This window comes from Sturnira hondurensis, unplaced genomic scaffold, assembly GCF_014824575.4.
Source record: "Sturnira hondurensis isolate 20B ecotype Veracruz unplaced genomic scaffold, ASM1482457v3 Scaffold0022566, whole genome shotgun sequence".
NCBI lineage: Eukaryota > Metazoa > Chordata > Mammalia > Chiroptera > Phyllostomidae > Sturnira > Sturnira hondurensis.
The window spans coordinates 2424240-2448786 of record NW_028095197.1 but is presented as its reverse complement, the minus strand read 5'-3'; the positions used below and the strand labels follow the sequence as shown (position 1 = coordinate 2448786).

Sequence of the window (24547 nt, the reverse complement as noted above, 5' to 3'; positions counted from 1 at the left end):
AAAGAAAGAAACATCCAACCAGAACAGAATGAGAAACAACGATTCAAAAAACGAGGAGAGATTTAGGAACCTCCAGGACATCTTTAAACGTTCCAACATCTGAATCATAGAGGTGCCAGAAGGGGAAGAGGAAGAGCCACAAGTGGAAAACTGATTTGAACAAATAATGAAGGAAAACTTCCCCAATCTGGCAAAAGAAATAGACTTCCAGGAAGTCCAGAAAGCTCAGAGAGTCCCAAAGAAGTTGGAGCCAAGGAGGAACACACCAAGGCACATCATAATTACATTACCTGAGATTAAAATGAAAGAGAACCCTAGAAACAGCAAGAGATAAGGGGACAGTCACCTACAAAGGAGTTTTCATAAGACTGTCAGTTGATTTCTCAAAAGAAACCTAAAAGATTTGAATAGGCATTCAGGATTGCCAACAAGCATATGAAAATATGCACTACTTTGATTAAATAAATATTTGCTTTAATTCCTCTCCTATATATATATATATATATATATATATCCTAAGAATTCTTGCACTTGTGCACCAAAATATATTCAAGAATGTTCTTAGCAGTGTTGTTCATGATTTAAAGAACTAAAACAATTTGAATGTTTATCAGGAGAAAACTGAATAAATAATAAGTTGATATAATGAAACACTATACAACAATTAAAATAAGTGAAACTTAGTCATAAGGTTCAACATGAATGAATCCTAGGAAATAATGTTAGGGTGTGTAATGGAAAAAAATGATTTTCTTTCAATGCTTCTGAATTGTTGGCTGAGAACCCTCTGTAACAAAAGACAGATTAACGAGAGAAAAAGAGACAAAATTTAGTAACATATATACCTCCCAGTTACATGGAAGATACCCAGGGAAATTAAATACCTCTCCCCAAAATGGCCCAAGCACCACCTTAAATACCATCTTAAGTTAAAGACAAAATAAACATGTCAGAGAAGGGAGGCCAGTTATGGGAGGATAACCAGGAAAAGTATGGTAACTGTAAGTATATTTTTATGTAGATTTAAGCCAGTGATTTCTCCATTAATTAAAGTTTCTGAAGATTTAGAGCCAATCTTCTCTTGAGTACAAAGAGACGGACACCTTTACAAGTGGAGATTTCCTTTATACAATCATATGCCACTTAACAATCAGGATACACTTTGAGAAATACATTTTTGGGCAATTTCTTCCTTGTGCAAATATCATAGAGTACACTCACACAACCCTAAATGGTATAGCCTGCTTTTGTATGTGCTGTACTTTTATACAACAGGTAGTGCAGTAAGTTTGTTTACTCCAGCAGCACCACAAGCCCATGAGTAATGTGTTGCACTATGACTTTAGACTTTATGATGGCTACAACATGTCAATGTAAGATGTGTTCAAACCTATGGAGGATTTTTATAGGAATTTATTTTAGCCAAACTGATAACATATGCCAGCGAGCAAAATCTCAAATGATCCCAAGAATAACAGTTTTGCAGCTTCTTTTATGCATTTGAAATTAAGAAAGGACCGTAAGGAAGATTACATGGAAGTAGGAGAATGCAAAGCAGGAATTGAATCACAGGGTATTTAATAAGATTATGTGCTTTATGGAGGGTGGCTCATTTCAAAGATGTGTCAACCTAGATGCACAGAAACAAAGGACAGGGCTTGCTTAACGCAAGTGGTTACTCACCATGAAACGCCCAGTTAGGAATCTATGATTAGATCACCATGTTCGGTTACTTTCTGTAGAACTCCTTTTTTAGGAAAACATAACTAGGCAACGAGAATTTCCAGCTTCATTATAACCTTATGGAACCATGGTTGTATATTCGGTCTGTCATTGACTGAATGTCACTATTCAACACATAAATATAAATGTAAATGTTTGTTAAAGAAGGGTAATTTCTACTCTGTTTTTAGTTTTTCCTGTGGCTGTTGTTTCTCAAAAATAATCTGTCCAAAGATGCCAATTTTGGGCATATTCTGCTACACTTTGGGGAGGAAAAGCAAATTAACAAGTTGCAAAAGAATACACACAGTATCATACCATATTTTTACAATGTTCATGAATAAACAAGACAAAAAGAATATATTATCTAAGTGAGGCAGGAGATAGATAAAAATAAGACACTATAGCTGTTATGCCGCGGTCTGGCTGCAGCTTATCTAAGGGTCCCACAGGTGAAAGTTGGCGTCGGCGATGGGTAACAGACGACAACACGCCTCAAAGGACAGTGAAGCTCTGTTCCATTTATTGCAAGTACAAGCTGATTTTTTATATTTTCATTTTTGGCATAGATTAATATTTTGCAGCTGTTTTGTTTGATTAGTTAAATAGAAACAATCAATACAAAGGTAACCAGGAAAAGTACGAAAGTTCCCATAGTGTCAGTTATGTTAAACAAAAGTTATTTTGACCAGGAGAACCATTAATCAGACAATTTGAAATAGTTCTATGTACACAGTTTGAATGTCTTACTGTTTATTAAAGTTCTCAGAATTTGTCATGGGCAACAGGTACACTTAGACCGAGCAGAGGTTAGGAAATTCATTATAAGGCTTTGTAATGTCTAACTTAGCTATCTATCTTGCTGTCTAAAATGTTTTTTGTATACTGTGGACTCTAACTCCTTGGTAGTTGTTTCTATGTGCTTAGTTTGTAATAGCTAACCAGCTTCTTCTGTTTTTATGCCTGTCTAATTCTAATTGATATATATTCCTATTCAAGGTAAAGGAGGGGCTGTTACTCTAACAACTCTTTGACAATCAGGGGCTATTTTCTTAAAGGGGTTTTTGCTATTCTATGAGGCAGTTCTGTGGGAATACATATCTTTCCCTGAACTGTTCTTTCTTGGGTGGCTTTCACAGGAACAAATAAGTAAAGTACGATGCCTTAATTCAGCCAGGGTGATATTGCTTAGGACTTGAGCCAACGGTTGTTTTTTCTCTGAGAGTGGTCATTAATTCTAGGAGATTCCAAATTACCAAAAGTGCAAAGGTTAGAATACTAAGAAACAGTAAGCAACACCATATATCCACTAATGCCACGTCTGTCCTGCTGGAAAACGCTTCTGTGAAGCCATCATCTCCAAGTCGTGACTGTGTCAACCGACATGGTTAGAAAACGCTTCTGTGAAGCCTTTGTCCCCAAGCCGTGGCTGTGTCAGCCGACCTGGTTAGCACTGGACGTGGCACTGTTATATCAGTCAGCACCCCAATTCTCAAGATACGGTTTGTGACACCTGGCAGAGTCACCCTTGCACACCTTTGCCTCATTATCATGAATTAGCATTGCAGTTCCCTCCCTGTGTGGGCAATCAAGGAGAATTAGGGGACCCAATAAGGCCTACACACTTCCAGCTGAAGTGGTCCATTGTCTGGTCAGAGGTGGCCCGCTCCCGTATCTTGGCAAATGTACTTTTGTTAATAAATCTCACTTGCTTTCCTTCTTGCTTCACTTAACTCTATTGGTGTAGTCTGTTCAATTCTTTGTTCATGACCACTTAGAGCCTGGACTATGTATCCATCTGCAACAATAAGGTACATATATATGGCAAATCCATAAAGGAGAGCAAAGAAATAACCCTCTAACAAATTTCAGACAAGGGTTACCTTAGGGGATGTGGTGGAATGGGAGGCAGGCTAACAGGATAGAGATTTCATATGTTGGTGGAAATCAGGCTCTTCCATGGGATCACAAGGAAAGAATTCCAAGGACCCATGCACAGGAGACTGTGGCATGGCAACAAAGTTTATTCAGGTGGAAATTTGCCCCTGGGTTTCAAATGTCTCATCTCTCTCCTTCGCACCATGGAAAAAGTCCAACTGTGTCCTCAGCAAGGCCAAAACAAAAGCCAAGGTCCAGAGTTCCTGATTCATATAAAAGTTTAGTCCTTTAAGTCCACACAGTCTACTGTGGACCCAGTAGTTGCTAGACCCATGCGGTTGTGTGTTCCAGGGTGAGAGAGAGAATGGGCAAACACATATGGCAAGTACGGGTCACTAAGCGAGAGAGAAAGAGATTCTTTTCTTCCCCTCTGATTATATTAACCTGGGTTTGGGACAGACCAGGTGCTTTTTTGAAATAACCAATCAACTCCCTGAGTTTTCAGGGACTTTTGATAGGTTCACACCCTCTAGTTAGACTGATGGGCCTTTATGGCCAACACCTCCTCCTGTGCCGCCCAACAATCTGGTCCTGGAGGGGGAAGGGTGGGGTGTTACTCCCCTTGGCAGAGCAATGCTATAATCCCCAACCTTGTGAAGTTGTAGCTTCCTGGTGAAGCAAAAAAGCTCATACTCCTCATACTCCCCAGTTCATTAAACTCAATGTCTAATTTCCATTGCTCTCTTTCTTATTAATAACTAGTTAACTATTGTACCTACAGTAACATATAGGGAACATTAAGAGTGTCCTGATGTTAAGTAATTGGCTCATAAGTATTTATTTTGTATTATATCTCATAACTTACACATACACTTTGTTTATTCTTTTAGAGGTATAAAATATTTCATTATTTTCAAATGAGAATAAAAGATTGAAATGATTTAGGGCAGAAAGCATACCTCCCCTAGTCCCCAGAGGATGCCATGGGGTGTTTCTAGTAAATCCTTCCAGAGATGTTCTACACATACAGGGGTGGGCAAATGTAGGTTGTAGTAGCAAAAATAATAATAAATAATTATAATACCAGAGTAAACTCTGTGTTTCACACACTCACAACTGTAAATCTACTTTTGCCCCCCCCACCCCCCATATACAGTTACAGATATGTATACAGTTGGCCCTTGAACAAGCAAAGGTTAGGAGTGAAACCAGAAAAGATACTGGCATGTGGGTTGCCTGTCACTACCAAACCCAATAAGCAATGACAGCGATTGAAGCTTTATGGGCGCTTTATTCAGATGGCCAGTGATCTAAGAAGATGGTGGGTTCCTCCCCTAACAGACCATCTTGTCTTCTCTTTCCAGGCTACACTTTTTATAACAGGGGAATAAACAAGGTACAGTGAGGGCTTTGTGATTCAGAAGCTGCAACATTCCTGTTCTGGGCAGTTAGCTGTTCCCAGGGGCAGATGGTCATCTGTCTCTCCTTGGATCACAAAAGCCCAGATGCCTCCAGATGTCCCTGGGCAGTAATCTTTAACAGTGCCCCAGGAGGTCAGCTGTTTTCCCAGGAGCCAGGACAGGCCTTATCTGTAGTTTCTAGAACAAAAGTTTCAACATACACATTACTTGCTAGACTTATAACTTTTTACCTTAAGCTAAAATTTTCCAAGTCTTGAATCCCCTATCACATCTACTTCCTCAGGGGAACATCCTGAGTGTTGTGTAAATATAAACCCCATTTCGAAAAAGGTTGAAACTGAGCAAGCCCTCATTGGCCAGTGGGGGAGACCAGTGCTCAACATCAAGCTGCAGGCTGGCTTCTGGGGGGCAGTGGGAATCCTCCCATTCTTCAACCTTGGAAGTGCCAACCATGCATCTAAAATGAGATCCTCACCAACCTGCTGAATGTCTACCTCACTGAGGACCTCTGAGACCTCCCTGGCTCACCTACATTACAAGTGGATCCTCACAGCTGACATGAGCTCCCACTTTCAAGAAACAATAAGCAAGGTCCTGGTCTACTGTGAAGTTAGGATCTCCCATTTGCACACCATCTGCATGGCTGACTTCATGAAGACAAAGTAGATCCACGTGGTGGAGGCCTTCAATGGTATTAAGTGGGGGAGGAATGTGATCTCACCCAACTGTGGCTTTTTGGGCCAGTTCCTGCTACATGAATCTGAGATCCTGCCTTCCATGCCCACCAAAGGTTTTGTTTTGCCAAGTGGAGGCAGTCAGCTCTTCACTCATCACCCACTTGCAGACACTGAGCCCTGGGGCACAGGACTTCTACTCCATATGCGCACAGGCCCTACCTCCATACCTTCACCAGTGCCAATCCATCCACAGTCTCTGAGCTCAGCTGGAGCCCCATGACCAAGGCCACATCCTATAAAAGCAGGTGGGGAACCAGCCCAGGCCTAAGAGCAACTGCAGTTTCGTTTTGTTTTCTTTTTTTAAGCATATTTTATTGATTATGCTATTATAGTTGTCCCAGTTTTTTCTTCCCTTTATTCCCTGCCACCTTGCACCCCTCTTCCCACCAGCATTCCCCCCACTTTTTAGTTCATTCCCATGGGTTGTACATATAAGTTCTCTGGCTTCTCTATTTCCCATACTATCCTTAACCTCCCCCTGTCTATTTTCTACCTACCGTCTATGCTACTTATTCTCTGTACCTTTTCCTTCATTCTCCCCCTCCCTTGCCCCACTGATAACCTCCATGTGATCTCCATTTCTGTGGTTCTGTTCCTGTTCTAGTTGTTGGCTTACTTTGTTTTTGTTTTTGTTTTTGTTTTAGGTGTGGTTGTTAATAACTGTGAGTTTACTGCCATTTTACTGTTCATATTTTTTATCTTCTTTTTCTTAGATACGTTCTTTTAATATTTCATAGAATAAGGGCTTGGTGATGATGAGCTACTTTAACTAGACTTTATCTGGGAAGCACTTTAATCTGCCCTTCCATTCTAAATGATAACTTTGCTGGATAGAGCAATCTTGGATGTAGATCCTTGCCTTTCATGGCTTGGAATACTTCTTTCCAGACCCTCTGGCCTCTAAGGTTTCTTTTGAAAAATCAGCTGATAGTCTTACAGGAACTCCTTTATAGGGAACTGTATCCTTTTCTCTTGCTGATTTTAAGATTCTCTCCTTATCTTTACTCTTGGCTAATGTAATTATAATGTGCCTTGGTGTGTTCCTCCTTGGCTCCAACTTCTTTGGGACTCTGAGTTTCCTGGACTTCTGGAAGTCTATTTCTTTTGCCAGATTGGGGAAGTTCTCCTTCATTATTTGTTCAAATAAGTTTTCCACTTGTTGCTGTTCCTCTTCCCCTTCTGGTACCCCTATAATTCAGATGTTGGAACATTTAAAGATGTCCCGGAGGTTCCTAAGCCTCTCTTCATTTTCTTGAATTCTTGTTTCTTCATTCTTTTCTGGTTGGATGTTTCTTTTTTCCTTCTAGTCCACACTGTTGATTTGAGTCCTAGTTTCCTTCCCATCGCTGTTGGTTCCCTGTATATTTTTCTGTGGGAGAAGGGTCATAGAGAAAACAATGTCACTTGCTCACCTTTCAGTCACTTCCCCCACTACCAATAAGCCAATTAGGCCCTTCTGATGCTAATTCCTGGGTAGGTGGGTTTGTGTATGTTCTAGGACCCTGTGGGTCTCTCCAATGAACTCTCCTGTGAGGTTGGGAGTTTCTCCCACCGCCACAATTCCCACAGATTTTTATGGCCAGATGTTTGACACATGCTGACACTTCTAGGCGGCCTTTTCACTGTGGCTCGTCAGTGTGATTCCAATTCATATTTGAACCTCTCTCATTGCACCTCTCCTCATGGCTGCTCTCTTGTCATTTGAGAAGAGTTCTTCAGACTATAGACCAAAAACTACCCCTTTGAGGTGGTGGCAGTAGGGGCCAGGAGAAAGAGGCCCCTACTATGTATTCTGGAATGAAAACTACCGATCTTCCTAACTTACAGTCCTTGTATGTGCTTGCCTGTCTCCTGTGAGACTTGTTTTCTCCCCTGGCCCCAAGGGAGCTGTTTCTAAGCTGTTGACTTCTGGAATTTGCAGATTTCATGATGCCTTTTTTGTTTGTAAGTTATTTCTCCAGGAGAAAAAAGCAGTAATTTCCTCAAATCCATACAAACGTGAAGAAAAGCACTGCTGGTCAATGTTGCTTTTTATATTGCAAAATAAAAATAGTAAAAGAGAAAAATATATACCATATAAATTAACCATTTCGCCCTCCACATATATAACTGACGAAGAGGTTAAATTTATACATTGGTTTACATATGAATAATTCAGGAAAATTTACACTCTGATACAATTTCAAACCTACAGGAAAGTTGCAAGAATAACAAAAACTTTCATAACTTAATCAGACTCATCATGAAGAGGTTGCCTCATGTGCTTTTTTAATTCTCTCTCAGACTCATTTCCATGTCATTGCTTTTTTTATGAACTATTTGCGAATAAATTGCAGACATCATACCCTTTCATTGCTCGATTCTCCAATATTGAATTAAGGGCATCCTCTTACATAACTGAGAAAAGAAAGGATGCTTCAGCTTCTCCAACTTAATTAATAACCAGGAGAAAACAATGAGCTTCCCTAACATTTCTTACGAAGGCATGAACACTGGGGATAGCCATGCATATTTTTTACAGTTCCCTTTTTTTAAACGTTTTAACTCAATTTATTGGGGTGACATTGGTTGATAAAATGATATAGGTTTCAGTTTTACAATTTTATGATTCATCATCTGTACTGTGTGTTCACCACCCCAATCTTTTACAGTGTCAACACTAATAACTCTAGAAATCGATGCCTGTTCTTGCTATATCCTGATAAAAACTCATCTTAAGGGAGAAAGGGGAACAATTTAAATTTGTATTTGACATAAAAAATACTTTGGGATTTGTTTTTCTAACAAAATCACCTTTGCAGTTAAATTTTTGCTTTTTAACACTCCCCAATTAATATTGATATTTAATTCCATTCAATCCCTGTGCTAAAAACAACTATCTGGAAATAATTAAACTACTCTTTCAAAGCAGTTTCTTTTTTTTTTAATTTTTATTTAATTCTTGTTCAAGTACAGTTTTCTGTCTTGTATTCCCAGCCCTGCCAGTTTCTTTTTAGACCCTGCGCCCAGACTCCCTGACACCAGGGGGCACCATGACTCAACCTCTTTTTTCCTATACATTCCTTCCATTTGCTGTAAAACTGCTAATAGTTAAAATATAGGCACCCTAATTGAGCCTTCTGACACACTAGACGTATTTTCTGCTTATTCTACTGCCTATGTAAGTACCCTCTACTTTTCCAAAGTTGGAGCACTGTTTAAAAAGTTCTTGAAGCTCTGCTCTCAGGCTATAGCCCTCTGCAAGGCCTGAATAGAAATCCTTCTAATACTTTCAGAGATTCAGGTTTTTCTCAGGGATATAACCATAGTGCAGTCATCAAGATGAGAAAATTGGATACTGAGACAGTATTATGGCCAAAATTTAAATTTGGCCAATTGTTCCTACATTGTCCTCTATAACAATGGACTCACTGCAGGATGGTAGGTTGCACTTATTTGTCATTTATCTTTGGCGTCTTGCCTTTGGAATGGTCTGTGTGCCTTCTTTGTCTTTCATGACCCTAACTATTTTGAAAACACAGGCCAGTTACACTGTAAAATATCTCTCATTTAGATCAAACATCTTTCTTGTCAGACTCAGGTTATGCATTTTGGGCAGGAATACCACCAACATGATATGTTCTCCTCAACGCATCATATCAAGAGGCACATAATGTCTCTTTGTTTTATTCTTGTTGACAATTCGGTGTCTTGTAAAGTTGAAAGAGTCTTTCATTTTCTTATGATATTTCTATTTCCAAATTGAAAAACTGAGCCATAGCATCTACCAAGGTACCATCATTTTAAGTGATAGCCACATATATCAAGTTAATTCTCATGCTGCAAAGAAAGTCTGAATTTTCATTAGTTCTAAAGGCTCTCAACTATAGGCTTTGAATAGATAACATTTTTTAAAAATTAAAACATCTTTATATATTACCATCCTGCCTGCATTTTAGTATCATGGTTGTATGTGCAATTTCCTCTAATTTTATGTCCTGATTTGTTCTTTTTTTTTAAATTTTACTTTAGTTGTTGTTCAAGTACAGTTTTCTGCCCTTTACCCCATCCCAGCCCACTGCCCCAGCCCTCCCCACTTCCCTCCCATATCCAGCCCTCCCCCTTTTTATTGTCCATGTGTCCTTTATACTTGTTCCTTCAAACCCTTCCCTCCTTCCCCTGAAGTTCCCTCCCCTCTCTCCTCTGGTCACTGTCAGCCTGTTCTCATTTTCAGTATCTTTGGTTATATATCTTGCTTGTTTGTTTGTTTTGTTGATTAGATTCCTGTTAAAGGTGAGATCATATGGTATTTGTCTTTTATCGATTTGTTCTTTTAGCATATACATTTGGAGAATGGAATGTGCAAGTCACTGTGTCTTTTGATCAACACTGCACAGTGGTTTCTAAAATTTTTTATTTAATTTTTTATTTTTAAATTACAGTTGACATTAATACTGTATTAGTTCCATGTGTACACCATAATGGATAGACATCTATATAATCTGTGCAGTAATCCCCCTGGTTAGTCTAACACCTAACACTGGGCAGTGTTCTTGCTCATGCAGTGACATTCTTTCAAAATGCTTGGAATCTTCAAATTTACTGTCTACATTAAGAGGCTGAAAAATATAAATGGGTTGTTGCATTTTAAAATATTCATGTGAGTCCTGACTGGTGTGGCTCAGTAGATTGAGCCCCAGCCTGTGAACCGAAATTTCATGGGTTCGATTCCCAGTCAGGGCACATGCCTGGGTTGAGGGCCAGGTCCCCATCTGGGGGTGTGTGAGAGGCAACTGATCAATTGCAACTGATCAATGTTTCTCTTGCACTTGATGTTTCTCTCCTTCTCTTTCTCCCTTCTCCTCTCTCTGAAAATAAATAAATAAAATCATTAAAGAAAAAGATTCATGTGAACCCTGATCAATGTGGTTCAGTTGGTTGAGCATTGTCTCATAAAGCAAAGGTTCACTGGTCCGATTCCTGGTCAGGGCACATATCTGGGTTGCAGGTTTGGTCCTCAGCTGGGGTGTGTATGAGAGGCAACTGATTAAAGTCTCTCTCTCACATATATGTTTCTCTCCCTCTCTTCCTCCCTTACCTTCTTTCTGAAAGTAAGTAAATAAAAGTTTCATGTGTCAGTATCTACAAGAAAGTCAGGCATTGAGTCAAATTTGTGTAATTACCAATAACCATAAATGGCAGAATGAAGATTTCCCTTTTCTCCCAGAGTGTAAGTTTCCTCCATAACCTTAAACTAGAGTGAGTCTTGAGTTCACTAAGGTTATGCTATCTGGTTGCAACAAGTGGTTCGTTCCAATAATTTTGTCATGTAAGTTTCCCACATTATCTGCCTTCAGTTTCTCTGCCTCTCTCTCTTGATCACTTCTGGTCTGACTTTTTGCATTTAGTAATACAGTGACTACTTATTTTGGCAAATCACAATTATTGGGAAAGAACTGATAAAAATTCCAAAATCTCCATTTATCAGAGAATCACTGAAAAATTAGTGAAGAATTAGTGAAGAATTAGTGAAGAATCAATGACGCAAAAAGAAAGCGTGGCTGGTGTTGATCAATGAGGAGGGCTTGGAATAGGGGATCCAGGACCACCACATAAATGAGAAATCAGGACTCACCTTTCTCACAGTGCCAGGATGGTGAGGACTTAGGGGAAGACTGACTGGACCCCCAGTCCAGCAAGGGGTGCTATGGATTCTTTTTTTTCTTTTTCCTCCCTTTCTCTTCCTTTTTTTTCCTCCCAGTGCTATGCATTCTTGTGTGCATGCAACATAACACGTGCTCAACTACCAATGTACCTGGCTTCAGGTAGAAAGATGTACCTAAAACACATGCAAGTAGCTTTGTAGAAATCATTTTACCTTTTTCTAAAGCAACAAATTTACTATATGCCAGGCATTATTCCATGTGTTTTTAAGGATATTTATCATCAATCATAGTGTGAAGTGGGTATTATTAATTCCATTTTATAAACAAGAAATCTGATACCCAGAGAAAAAGAAACTTGCCTGAATTCGTACGGCTAGGAAGTCAGAGTTCAGCACAAAATTTCTGTAAAGGAGCAGGAAACGAATATTTTAGCCTTTGAGTCATACAGTCTCTGTCACAACTGGCCAGCCCTACCCTTGTGGAGCAATAGCCACAAAAGACAACATATAAATGAGTGGTTATGTTTGTGTTCCAACAAAATTTGTCTTATGGGCAGTGAAATTTGAGTTTCATGTAATTTGCATGTGTCATGAAATATTTGTCATTTAGATTTTTTTCAAGTATTTAAAAATATAAAATCCATTCTTAACTCTCAGGTTGCAAAAAGTGTTTGTAGGTGAGGTTTAGCTCTTGAGCTATAATCTGCTGCAGTAAGTGGTAGAGCCAGGACTTGAACCCAGGCATGATGGTTCCAGTAGCTCTTTTTTTTTAATCCTAACCTGAGGATATGTTTTTATTGACTTTAGAGAAAGAGGAGAAGCAAGAGAGAGAGAGATATCAGTGTGAGAGAGAAACATCAATCTGTTGCCTCCCCCATGCTCCCAGACCAAGGATTGAACCCGCAGCCTAGGTACGTGCTCTGACTGAAAAATCAAACCTTCACCCTTTTGGTGTACAGAACAGTGCTGCTACCACCTGCAACCTGTCCAGAGCTGGTTCCAGCAAGCTCTTAACCATTGTGTGTGAGTCTGTGTACGTGTGCAGGCTGTATCATGATAATCACCATACAGTGCTCTTTACAGAAAATTCAGCAAAGTGTATAGGAGAAACTACAAACAACCCAGAAAACCACAACCCAGAAATAACCACTGGTAATATTTAATAGTTTCTTTTATTCTTTGTCCACTGCATGCAGTATTCTATCTATTAATTCTAGTTTTTCACCTATCATAAGCATTTTCTACATTTCCACATAGCCCACACAATTACCATAGTTAATAGATGCATAATAGGTCATTTTAAATATATTTCTGAAAGCACTCTACAGCCAATAATTCCATAAAGCAAAGAATCCTTTTATTAAGTGAGCCATTGGTTACCTTTCATTTATCTGCCACATATTTGCATTTCTAGGAGTTGGATTTTCAAAAGCACCCCAGGCTACACACAGTGATGGAAGAAAATGGCTTTAGAATCCTCTATACCTGGATTTAGCTTCTCTTTGCACTTTTACTAGTCAAATGATCCTGAGTATATTGTTAGCTCCCCACAACTCAGTCTGCCTTGGTCTGAAAATACACGAAGACCACCATACATAACATACCAAGCATCTTCCCCACACAGCTTGGTAGTCCCTTGTTTGCAGCCAGCTGGTATGTCCTCAGACACCCCCACCACACCTAGTCCCCAACACAGCCTACAGGAAATAGGTTATTTCACTCAAGGACATAAAGAGAGTGTCCTGTTGTGTTTTGTGCAGGACGCGAGTTTTCCCCCTGGAGTAAAAATGGGCGGGCAATCGTGGGGAAATAGCAAGGATTAATGAGGTGGGTGGACCTGAATTGAGAGCCTCCACCCAACCCTCCTTCCCTGCCCCGCCCCAGTGAGGACATCTGTCTGACATTTCCCAACTGAAGCAGTGCTCAGGTTTCTCCAACAGCGGGTAGCCTTCCAACATCAGCAGAGGCTGTGTTCGTTTCTACAGGTACGGAGGACCTCCAGACCAGACATCAGACAGGAATTCAGAGACCAGAGAGTTCCAAGAACAGCAAAGAGCTCATGGAGCTGAAGAATGTGACCACCTCTGAAGCTGAAGGCTACAGAAACACTAGCTTCCAGGTGAGCAGAAGTTTCATTTATTTTTAGGACCAAGTAAATGCAAATAATCCTCTTTCCTTGCCTCCTTGGCAACTTTCTTAACTAAAGCAGTGGGATTATTGGAACCCAATACGGTTTTTAATAGCACTCTTTAAGGCTGGTTGTTTGTCTGTTGTTTTGTTTTTGGGGTTTTTTTTTCCTTCTTGGGTTGACAAACCTGAAAAGTCTCTTTTAACCAGAACCCATTAGATCCCTAACTTGTCCTGCCTCTTAGAAGCAGACTGTCTTCTCCTGCTTTCGTCTCATTGACTACAGGCAGGGATACAGCGTTTACTTGCAGACTGGGTGAGAAAGAAAGAATAGGGGGAATCCTGATCCTGAATGTAGTTCACACCCAGGGTTTCCTTCTTTTAAACCAGGTCCCAGAGTTCTGTCAGATGGTGGCCTGTGCACCTATACCAGTGCAGCTGGGTTATGCAAACCAGTCTCATGTCACCAACCAAAACTCACTGAGTGATTGATGCTGCTTGGCCCAGAGCTGGGTGCCAGAGAGTCCCATCACCGGCAGACACTGGGATGCTCTGACTGGGTCTAGTCTGGGGATTTTTCAGGGCTGTCTCTAAGTGTACTTCCTTTTCTGAGCTGACATTCAACATGGGAGCCTGAATTTCTTGGACTTCAGTCACTAAACAGCCAAAACAAACTTTCAGGCACTGGCCAAAAAGGAACACAGGTGAAAGGGCTTTGACACAGGTTCTGACTCTTCCGCACACAAGCTGTCAAAACTTCCTGGGCCGAGGTCCAGCCACCCGCACATGGTCGCAGCAATGCTTGTCCCACAGCCTGTAAGTGTAGGGGGAGGGGACACGTTTTCTCTGCCCTCGTAGATTCAGTGCCTGTCGTCTGTGAATTAAACAGATCAGTGACAGACTTACAGGAAAAGAGGCATACACATTTCATTAATATTTTTAATTTTACCTGCACTGGTCTTTATAGAAAAGAAGTGAAAAACTCAAAGAAACAGTAAGACTCGGGGGCTTATATACCATTTTAACAAAGAACAAGTAAATGTGAAGTGACTGAACAAGGAAAAGAGAAGCTGGGCATTTAGGGCCAATAAATTGTGGGAAACTGACTGGGAAATATATGGAGGGAACAAACGGAAGATAAGGTGCGTTGGTGAGGTGTTCATGCAGCCTTAGTCCATGTCATCTCTCCTTCCAGTGATAAGTGTCTTCCACCTCTTTCTGGTGTGGGAAAGCGGGGCACATGCACCGAGGAAATGTATGCTCTGTTTTGGGGCAGACAGAGGGGAAGAAAATAGCTCTTTCTGCATCTGCTTTTTGTCAGTTGTCTTTAGCTCAAATAATTCTTATGCCGAAAGAATGTATGGCCTATTTTGGGGTGGCAGGTCTTTATCACCTTCTAAGGGTTAAATGAGAAAAGTGTAACGCAAAAGGCCTACTAAGATCCAAGAGAACAAAAGGGATGGAATGGGATAAGTAGACAAAGTGAATGTGACAGCAAGACAAAGGTGTCTGCTGCGGAGAAAGGTCAGGAGCGCCTGGCTGCTCAGTCCATGAGGAGGACACACCAGCCATGGCCCCGTTTTCTATCCCTCACTCTCTTCTATCAAAACAGAGCGCCCCCAGGCCTCAGGGTACAGAGCAGGGCATCTCAGCCACAGCAGAGCACTGCACGCCACACCAACCAGTGTGGCCAGTTTATTTCTTCCAACACTCATTTTTCAACAAGAATTTCCAGGAACATGTGTTTACTCGGCAGAACCGTGAACAATCCTCCAGATATGGCCAGCCCTGGGAAGAGATCCCAATTCAAGAAGGAATGATATACGATGCTGGCCCTCAAAGAACAGGGCAGACAGAAACAAATAAGCAACTATAACTTCAATAGAATGTGATAAAAAACAAAAGCAAAAATAACCCTGGAGGTTGGCACCAAATCCCTTGAAGTAAACAAAGGGGGAGCTAGGCTGACTGAGTCTGACCGCATCACAGAGGGAGAGAGTGTGTCAGATGGGGCTTGCACGGTAGGCTGGGAATCTGCAGTTGAATAGGCAGGTGTGTCAACAGAGCATCAAAAGCAAAAAGAACTGTGCACAGGCCCAGGGTTCTGAAAGCGTGCGTGCCAGGGGCAAGAAGATGTGAAGGTGGGGATGGGGGTAGGGAAAGGGGAAGGCTGGCTGGCATCGGATCACGTGGCCTTCACATGTGCTAAGGCATCTGAAAAATAATCAATCGGAATTAACATTATCAAACATTTGCTTTTTTAAGAGTACTATACTGTCCCTATTGAAAGGGATAGAAATGGAGGGAGGTGTGTGTGTGTGTATGTGTGAGAGAAAGAGAGACAAGTTATGTGTTTAGCATAACAATCCAAAGCAGAAACCAGTGCTGGGGATAGGGGTGGATTCCAACTTGTGATGAGAAGCTTTCAGCACTGGAGTTGACAGGAGCTGGGAGCAAGAGCTGCTGGCTCTAAAAAGTCAGTTTTTTTCTTCTCAATAAGGAAGAATAATATGGAACTTTCTAAAATGTATGTCATATATGTAAAAAAATTGACAAATGCAAAAAAAACACAGTTCTGTCTTAGTCTGTTCCAGCTGTATAACAAAATATTGCAGACTGTGTGGCTTATAAACAGAAATTTATTTCTCACAGTTCTGAAGTCTAAAATTAAGGCACCCACAGATTCCAGATCTAGTGGGAACCCATCTCCTCAGAGACAGCTGTCTTCTTGTTGTGTCCTCACATGGACAAAGGTGCAAGAGAGCTCTCTGGGGCCTCTTTTACAAGAGCACTAATTCTATTCAGGAGGGCTCTGCCCTCAAGACGTAATCACCTCCCAAACTGTTCACCTCCCAATATCATCACACTGGGAATCAGGGTTTCAACATTAGGGTTTATAGGGGATAGAAGCAGCGGGTCCTAACAGGAGCCTAGTACAGAGAATGAACATAATAATGGTAGCTGCTGGAACTGGGCCCAGGTTAAGGAGAGTGGTGAGTCAACATTCCTAGCTTGAGATGTCAACTTGGAAGTTTCTTTTGATAGGAAATCCAGGAATAGGGTTGGAGAGAGGAAGAGAATGAGTTCATCTTGAGGCTTATGGCTTGAGATTCAGATGACTTCCCACATCTAGATAAAGATGAAGATGAAGTACACAGAGTTGCACCTGGAGCCTGGAAGGGGACATCACCCATTGGGTGTTAGCACAGAAATAGGCCACGGACATGGATGAGACTGCAGCAAGGGAAACCTGGGAAGCACTGGTGTTGAAGGAGAGGGAAAATTAGAGAAGTCAGAGGGAAGGGTCAGGGGGAAGCCCAGGGGAAAGAGAGCTACAAGGTCAATAGCAAAACCTCCTCTGGAGAACAGAGCAGCACATAGAATAAGTTCATTTGATTTGCCAATTACTGATGAGCCTGGGGGAGCGAGAAGAGGCTCTGTATGTTATGAGTGGGAATTAAGAGACTGGAGACAATATGAGGAGAAGGGACATTCCTTTGGCTGAGAGAACCATCAGGAGGGCAGAGAGACAGGCTCAGGGGAGGCAAGATTGTGGTTGTAGGCAGAGAACTTTTTATTTTAAAAAAAAGTTTTATTGTGAAAAATGACATGCAGAAAAATACGCAGAACCAAATACACGACTTATTATAAAGCATCACCCAAGTTAAGAAACAGGATATTGCCATCCCTCAGCCCAGAGGCCCCACCACCTGCATTCTGTCCTAACTGCCTCCCTCCCCCAGCGTGACAACCATCCCAGCTTTATGGTCATTACTTTCCTGCCTTGCTTTATACCCTTGTTACGGGAAAAGACTCAAACCAAACACTGTGGGAAGCCAAGTGGAACCTTTATTACGCATGCGGACCCTGAGGAGGCAGTCCCAATTCTGGGCCCCAATCAGCGGGGAGAAACTGCTTATATAGGGTGAGGGCGGTCTATCACTCAGACCAGTACTTCTGGCGCGAAAGCAAGAAGCAGTTTACAGAAGCAAAAAGCAAAGTGTTGTTATCTCTGTCGCGCAGGGGCAAGCAGCTTACAGAAGCACAGGAAAAAAAAACAAGTTATAAACAAGTCATTCCCTGGGAGCTGTGCTATGTTTTAAAATAACTGCCAATTTCCTCTAACACCCTAACTTCTCATTATAAATCCCCAAGCACCATCTTTGCCTGTTTTTTATTTAACTTTATGCAAGTAGAAACATACAAGAACGTTTTTTTTCTTATTGTTGTATGGAATTAGGCAAGATGTATCATTTTGTAACTGGCTTCCTTAGTTCAGCTTAATATTTCAAAGATCAGCTGCAGAGTTGCATGTACCTGGAGTTGATCCAATTTCACTGATATACAGTATTCTCCATAAATATTACACGATCTATCTATTTTCATAGTTCGTGGAGAGTTTTGTTGCTAAGTTTGGAGTTTTGGGATGTTTTGGCAAACAACAAAGCTATCAGTAAATCCTCTTGTACGTGCTTCCTGATGCGTATGTAACAACTTTATTCTGGAGTTACACTGAAGGAGTGGAATTGCTAAGTTATTGGGAACACATACGAATTTTCGACTTGAGTAGCAAGGCCAAACTGGTTTCCTCAGTGGTGTTACCAATTTACGCTCCCATCCAGAGTGTGAGTTCCTGTTACTCCATGGCCTCACTGGTGCTTATCTGTTTTTTTTTTTTTAATTTCAGTGATTCTGATGGGTGTATAGCAGAATATCACAGAGGTTTAATTTTAATTTTTGTATATTATTTGCCATTAGATGTATCCTTTATGAAATATTTATCCTTGCCCCTGTATTGGATTTTGTCTCTTTCTATTGATTTAAGAGTTCTTTAAATATTTCAAGTAAGGGCCTTTTCTTATTATATGGTTTACAAAGATCTTCTATCCCTCTGAAGCTATTCTTCACAGTGATATTCTGGTGAACAACGTTAATTGCATTGTGTTCCATTTATCAGGTGTTCTTCTGTTTTATATAGCTTGTTTAAATCTTTGCCTTACAGAGAACTCACTAATGGTTGCCAGATAGGAGCTGTTGTTGGGGAGACGGGTGAAAAAGCTGAAGGGATTAAGAAGTACAGATGACGGTATAGTCACAGGGAAGGAAAGTGCTGCGTAGGGAATACAGTCAGTGATACCGTAACAACCACGCAGGGTGCCGAGTGGGCGCTAGACTCATCCAGCGGTCAGTTCGTCAACTACGTAAACGTCTAACCACTATGTTGTACCCCTGAAACTAATATACAATAATAGTCGATGTCAACTGTAATTGAAAATTTAAAAAATATATTTTTCTAACCTACAAGATAATGAAGACACTCTTTCCTATTTTCTGAAATGTTTATGTATAGTGCAAGAGGGAGTCAAGTTTTTTATTTTTCTATCTGGATATCAATTATCCAGCATCACTTTTTTATTTATTGTTTTTTTTTCATTATCGTCTTTTAAAGATTTTATTTACTTAATTTTTAGAGAGGGGAAGGGAGGGAGAAAGAAAGGGAGAGAAACTTCAACATGTGGTTGCCTCTGGAGCACCCCCTACTGGGGATCTGGCCTGCAACCCAGGCCTGTGCCCTGGGAATCAAACCAGTGACCTTTTAGTTCCCACTGCAGGCTGGTACTCAATCCACTGAGCTATACCAGCCAGGGCTCAGCACTACTTTAAAAAAACAAAAACAAAAACTTTTCACTTGAAAAATGCCACATTTGCCAACTGTCCATATTTGGGGTAAATCTTTTTTGAATAGGGCAACTGAAAGATTTTTCAGAACTCAACGGAGTAGGGAGGATCCAGAGAAGCTAGAGAGATAGCAAGAAAGGTCAGATAAAGTTCAGAACTTCCAAGGGTGAAAATTCAGGCAAGTTTTTGAAAGAACACCTTTACTGAAGGCTATCCCTTAGAATCCCCAATCGAGTTGCCTAATGCTCATGAGGAAGTCAGCTGGGTGGAAACCCCTATGAAAGTCTGGATACAGGACTAGACAGGAAATGTGCCTCCACCCTGCTCACACAGATGAAAGCTCACCTACTCCATGTATTGTCTGGTGGGCCAGTCAGGTATGGAGAGTTTGTTCAATGGAGGTAAAAATTTGAAAGGTCGTATCGGTGCTAAAACATATGCATGGACTCCTAACTCAGATACTCTTAATATTAGAGTTTTGAGGTTGGAAGTAATTACGCAAAGTAGAGAGGAAGGGTATTGTTTCTCCAAAACACTGATGAGGGAGGTCAATATGAGTCACACTCAGGTTAGTAAGCAGGTTTTTACATCGCTTGGGACAAGCTTGGCTACAGCTACCTAGATGATTTTTCTTTTCCTACAATTGAATTAAAACAGAAAACACATGACAATACAGTACCTTGCTTTTGTGAAGGAAGTTTAAAAATTTTCATTCTGTACTGTTTCCTCACATCTGTATGATCATTCCTAGACTTTTATTTCTAAAGGAAAACAACCTCTGTGACTATAACCCATGACACTTCCATGATGTCTCAGAGGGGATGGATTTAACGATTTTGTTTTTTCCTCATTCTCGAATTCCTGAAATGATTCCGTCCAAAAAAAATGTCGGGGATGGGACTACTTACTCATGGTCATCAAGGCATTGGAATAAAAACAAGTAATCATTAATAATGTAAAAAAAAGTAGATATTAGCTGAGAGCTATGGTAGACCTGGCTAATTAGAAGTATAGTACAAGCCATGTACTTAATTTTAAATTTTTCTACAAGTTTGTTAAAAATATAAAATGAATCCTGGCTGGTGTGGCTCAGTGACTGAGCACTGGCCTGTGAACCAAAGAGTCTCTGGTTCAATTCCCAGTCAAGGTACATGCCTGGGTTGTGGGTCAGGTCCCTGGTAGGGGACACATGAGAGGCAACCATACATCAATGTTTCTCTCCCTCTTTTTCTCCCTCCCTTCCCCTCTCTAAGAATAAATAAATAAAATCTTTTTTAATGTAAAATGAAAAGGTATAATTAATTTTAATAATATAGTTTATTTACCCTAATATATTTCAAATATTATCATTTCAACATGTGATTAATGAAAAGTTATTGAGATACTCTCTTTACATTCTTTGTTCCATACTAAATCTTTAAAATTCAGTGGGTTTTTACATTTAGAGTACATGCCAATTTTAATGCTAAATTTTTATCAGAAATACTTAATCTGTATTTAGATTTCATAAAATGTATGACTGAAAAAGCAGATTCATACCCAAGTTTCAAACATACTTAAGTGTTTTCCAATAAATAAATTTCTCGTGTTTATTTTAAAATTCAGATTAGGCCCTGGCTGGTGTAGCTCAGTGGATTGAGCATGGGCCTGCAAACCACACGATCGCGGTTTGATTCCCAGTCAGGGCACATTCCTGGGTTGCAGGCCAGTTCCCAGCAGGGGACTCGCAAGAGGCAACCATACATTGATATTTCTCTCCTTCTCTTCTTCTCTCCTTCCCTTCCCCTCTAAAGATAAATAAATTTTAAAAATAAAATAAATAAATAAAATAAAATTCAGATTAGTTAAACTTTAAATAAAATTAACATTCAAGTTCTCAGTTGCACTATTTACATTTCAAGTACTTAGTAACCACATGTATTGATGACTCAGGTAAAATACATAATATTTGGCTTGGGACAATACCAGAAAACCCTGATTATCCCTGCCCTTTAAGGATCTGACTACTAAGTTTATGTCATAAAATTAAAAGTAAACAGAGAACTTTAGATTTTCCTGATTTTCATAATTTATCTTTTCTCATTTTTTTTCACATTGGTCTTTTTAAAATTTATTCTGGATCTTTCTATGTTGGGAAGTTTATGATTACTAAATCAATCTTTTTACTTGCTATACATCTAGTATTTCTTTATTTCTTCCTGAGTCAGTTTAGATAATTTGTGTGTTCCTAGGAATTTGCCCATTTCATCTATGTTATTTAATTTGTGGGCATACAGTTGCTCATAGTATTTGCTTAATGTCCTTTGTATTTCTGTAGGTTGGTAATAATGGCCTGGAACCAATAAATCTCCCAGTCTTTGCTGAGGGTACCGTGTGCAGGCTTTGGGTTTACCTTCGGTGCTCAGGCAAGCACTTCGTGTTCCTGCGTACAACTTTATGTCCACCTGCATTTCCTGCTTCTCTGGAGTCTCAAGGTCCGCCAGACATGAGAGCTTGGTCCTTCTCCCTTGCTTCCCGTGCATGAACACAACCCTGGCCACGTGCCTGGGCTTGTAGAGTCCCAGGAATGTCAGAGCTTTTCAAAGTCCTTTGCAGACATCTTTTTCTCGGCTCTCTCTTTAAATTTTTGCTTAGCTTGTTTCTTACTCCATTAGTTATCTCTGCTTCAGGCAGACGCCTATATTAACAGTTGCCCCCAGGGAAGCAATGTTGTGACCTCTGAGTCAGACCAAATGCAGACAAGCCTTGTGGAATTGCCTAAAGGAACTATAAGACAGGCCAAATAATGGCAGTTACTTTGGAACTGGATTCTGGGAGAGCTCCAATCCCATTTTGCCTCTCCACAGGTCATGAGGTGCCAGTTTTCCTTGTGATTGCAGAGTTGTTTTTCAAGGCTAATCATGAGTCTGGGGAGAGTGGACTAGGACAAGGCAATTAGGACACCAGAAAGCTTGCTGTTCTAACCGCAATTTAGTTGTTTTATTGGGTTGGCCAAAAAGTTCGTTTGGGTTTTTCCTGTAAGATGGCTCTAGCAGCATTTTGTTGTCTTTAACTTCATTCAAAACAATTTTATTAGATTGCATTGTGCCAGCTGTCATATCAGTGTGCATTTAAAAAACACCAAAATTGGTGAATTTTTTGTGTAGCCATTTTAATATTGAAAATGGAAGAAAATATGCATTTTCAGCATATTATGCTTTATGATTTCAAGAAAGGTAAAAAAGCAACTGAAACACACACACACAGAAATATCTGTGCAGTGTACGGAGGTGCTATGACTGGCTGAACATGTCAAAAATGGTTTGCAAAGTCTCGTGTGGGAGATTTCTCTCTGGATGATGCTCCATGGCTAGGTAGACCAATTAAAGTTATAGCAATCAAATCAAGACATTAATTGAGAAAAATCAATGTTATACCATGCAGAAGAGAGATGAAATACTCAAAATATACAAATCAATGAAGTTATCAGTAAGAATGAAAAATGTTTTTTATTTTACAGAAAAAAACTAAATGGATTTTTTGGCCAACCCAACACATCAAATATAGTCTGTGGATTGCTGTGAGCTTTTGATAAATTTACAGAGATCTAAAAAAGGTATTTCAACCATTTTCCCAGCAATCTTGTTGCTTTTATGGAGGAGAGCCTTGGAGGTCCTTACTCCACCATCCTGTTAATGTCACCAACAGCCTTAGATTTGAATAGCAAAGTCAGATATGTCAAAAGGGAGAATTTGTTTGATCAAGTGATAAATAGTATTGGCCACATCTCTGGTTTAGGTGAGTGAAATGCATTGATGATCCATCAGTCATGTGCAGGGCAAAGATTAAGGTCCTGAGGCTTACAGCCATCACTGTTGACTTTTACTAAAACTGGCGAAAGCATTCAGGCATCTAAGTCACAGGAAAAGAAAAGAAGAAAAAGGAGATTAAGTGATATTTTTTTCTACCATGAATGTCCCAAGAAAGACGCCCTCTAGATCTGAAAAGTCTTCTTTTGAAGCTCTACATGTTGATTGTGTGGAGTAAGACCTGGTTTGTTAGCCATCTCTGATCCTGCATGGGTTGCCATTGCAAATGTCAATTCAGTAATGATTGAAAGCCCCTGACCAGCCCTGGGAACACCAGTCTCAATTGGATCACAAGGTAATGTGTCCTGCAAGCACGTCCCCAGACTTCAGAGAGTAGGCTATAGAGGTTTTCAGAAAAATGTTCTATCTCACTTCAAACACAACCAAGACTGGTTAGCAGGCTCTAGTTTCATTTTGTTTTCACTACTGATTACAAAACTTCCAGCTCACAGTCCCTTAATTTAAAACGAGGGTGGTGGTACTCACTGACCCATCTCATCCAGGCACCATTCACGTTGATGAGAAGCTGGACCATGGATGCTAGCTGAACTGTTCTTTGTTGGATTTTCAAAAATCAAAGGTGGGAGTATTTGGAATTTTATATAACTAGAATAGATTGTTGTGAGCATAGACCTCAAGTCTGTATCGTGACACAGAAGTTTAGAAGTCTGTCTTCAAATGGAAGCTTTAGACAGACACAGTGCAGCATGATTTTCACTCGAAGCCGGGATCTGGATTTAGAGGTGTCCAATCTGACCCCACATCAAACACCTGGACTAACATGTTATAGACTTAATGTGTCTGGTTGTTCTCTCTTTTTCCTTTGAAAGGAAGTTGAAAGAAAAAAAGAGAGACAGAGAAAAAGAAATAGATGGTATGCATATAGTGTGTCCTTTGGCAGTAAATAAACATAGAGGTTTCTGATGAAAACCCTGTGAGCCACTTGTGAAGAAGCCTCCCCTGGTGTTCAAAAACGAAGTAGATGATTACCAGGAATGGTTAAATTAGGAAGCAGGGAAATGCACTTGAAGACTTCTTAATGTTCCGTCTAAACTCCTGGCTCTGCAAATTCAAGTCCCTGTTTGCTTCTTTTCCTGTAATTGCCAAAACTCTTTGACATAAACCATGACATTTACTGATTCAACAAAAATGTACTGAGCTCTGACAATGTGCCAGGCATTATGCTAGGACGTGGAAATACAGAGCCACTGTTTGGTTAAAACATAGTGTCCACCTAGTACAACACAGAGTGTACAAAGTGCTACTCACCACATGAGAATGTGATGCGTCCACCTAGGTTGGGGGTTGGAGAATATTTCTCAGGTATTCTAAATGAACCCTTATAAAGTTTTAACTCTTTTTCTTTAAAAGATTTTATTTATTTATTTTTAGAGAGAGGGGAAGGGAGGGAGAAAGAGGAGAGAAATATTGATGTGTGAGAGAAACATTGATCAGTTGCCTCTTGCATTCACCCAGCTGGGGACCTGGCCT

At 40.3% G+C, this 24547-nt stretch overlaps 1 protein-coding gene and 1 pseudogene across 1 annotated transcript in view; both read left to right on the top strand.

Moving 5' to 3' along the window:
• The first annotated feature begins 2193 nt into the window (after positions 1-2193).
• Positions 2194-7399, top strand: LOC118979835 (dual specificity protein phosphatase 5-like; annotated as a pseudogene).
• A 5918-nt stretch (positions 7400-13317) lies between these two features.
• The window catches only part of SLC28A3 (solute carrier family 28 member 3), a 57055-nt gene continuing 45825 nt past the window's right edge, over positions 13318-24547 (top strand). The window contains exon 1 of the mRNA XM_037035700.1: positions 13318-13521. Coding sequence (XP_036891595.1) covers positions 13462-13521 — 60 coding nt within the window. The 5' untranslated portion in view covers positions 13318-13461. The remainder of the gene's footprint in view (positions 13522-24547) is intronic.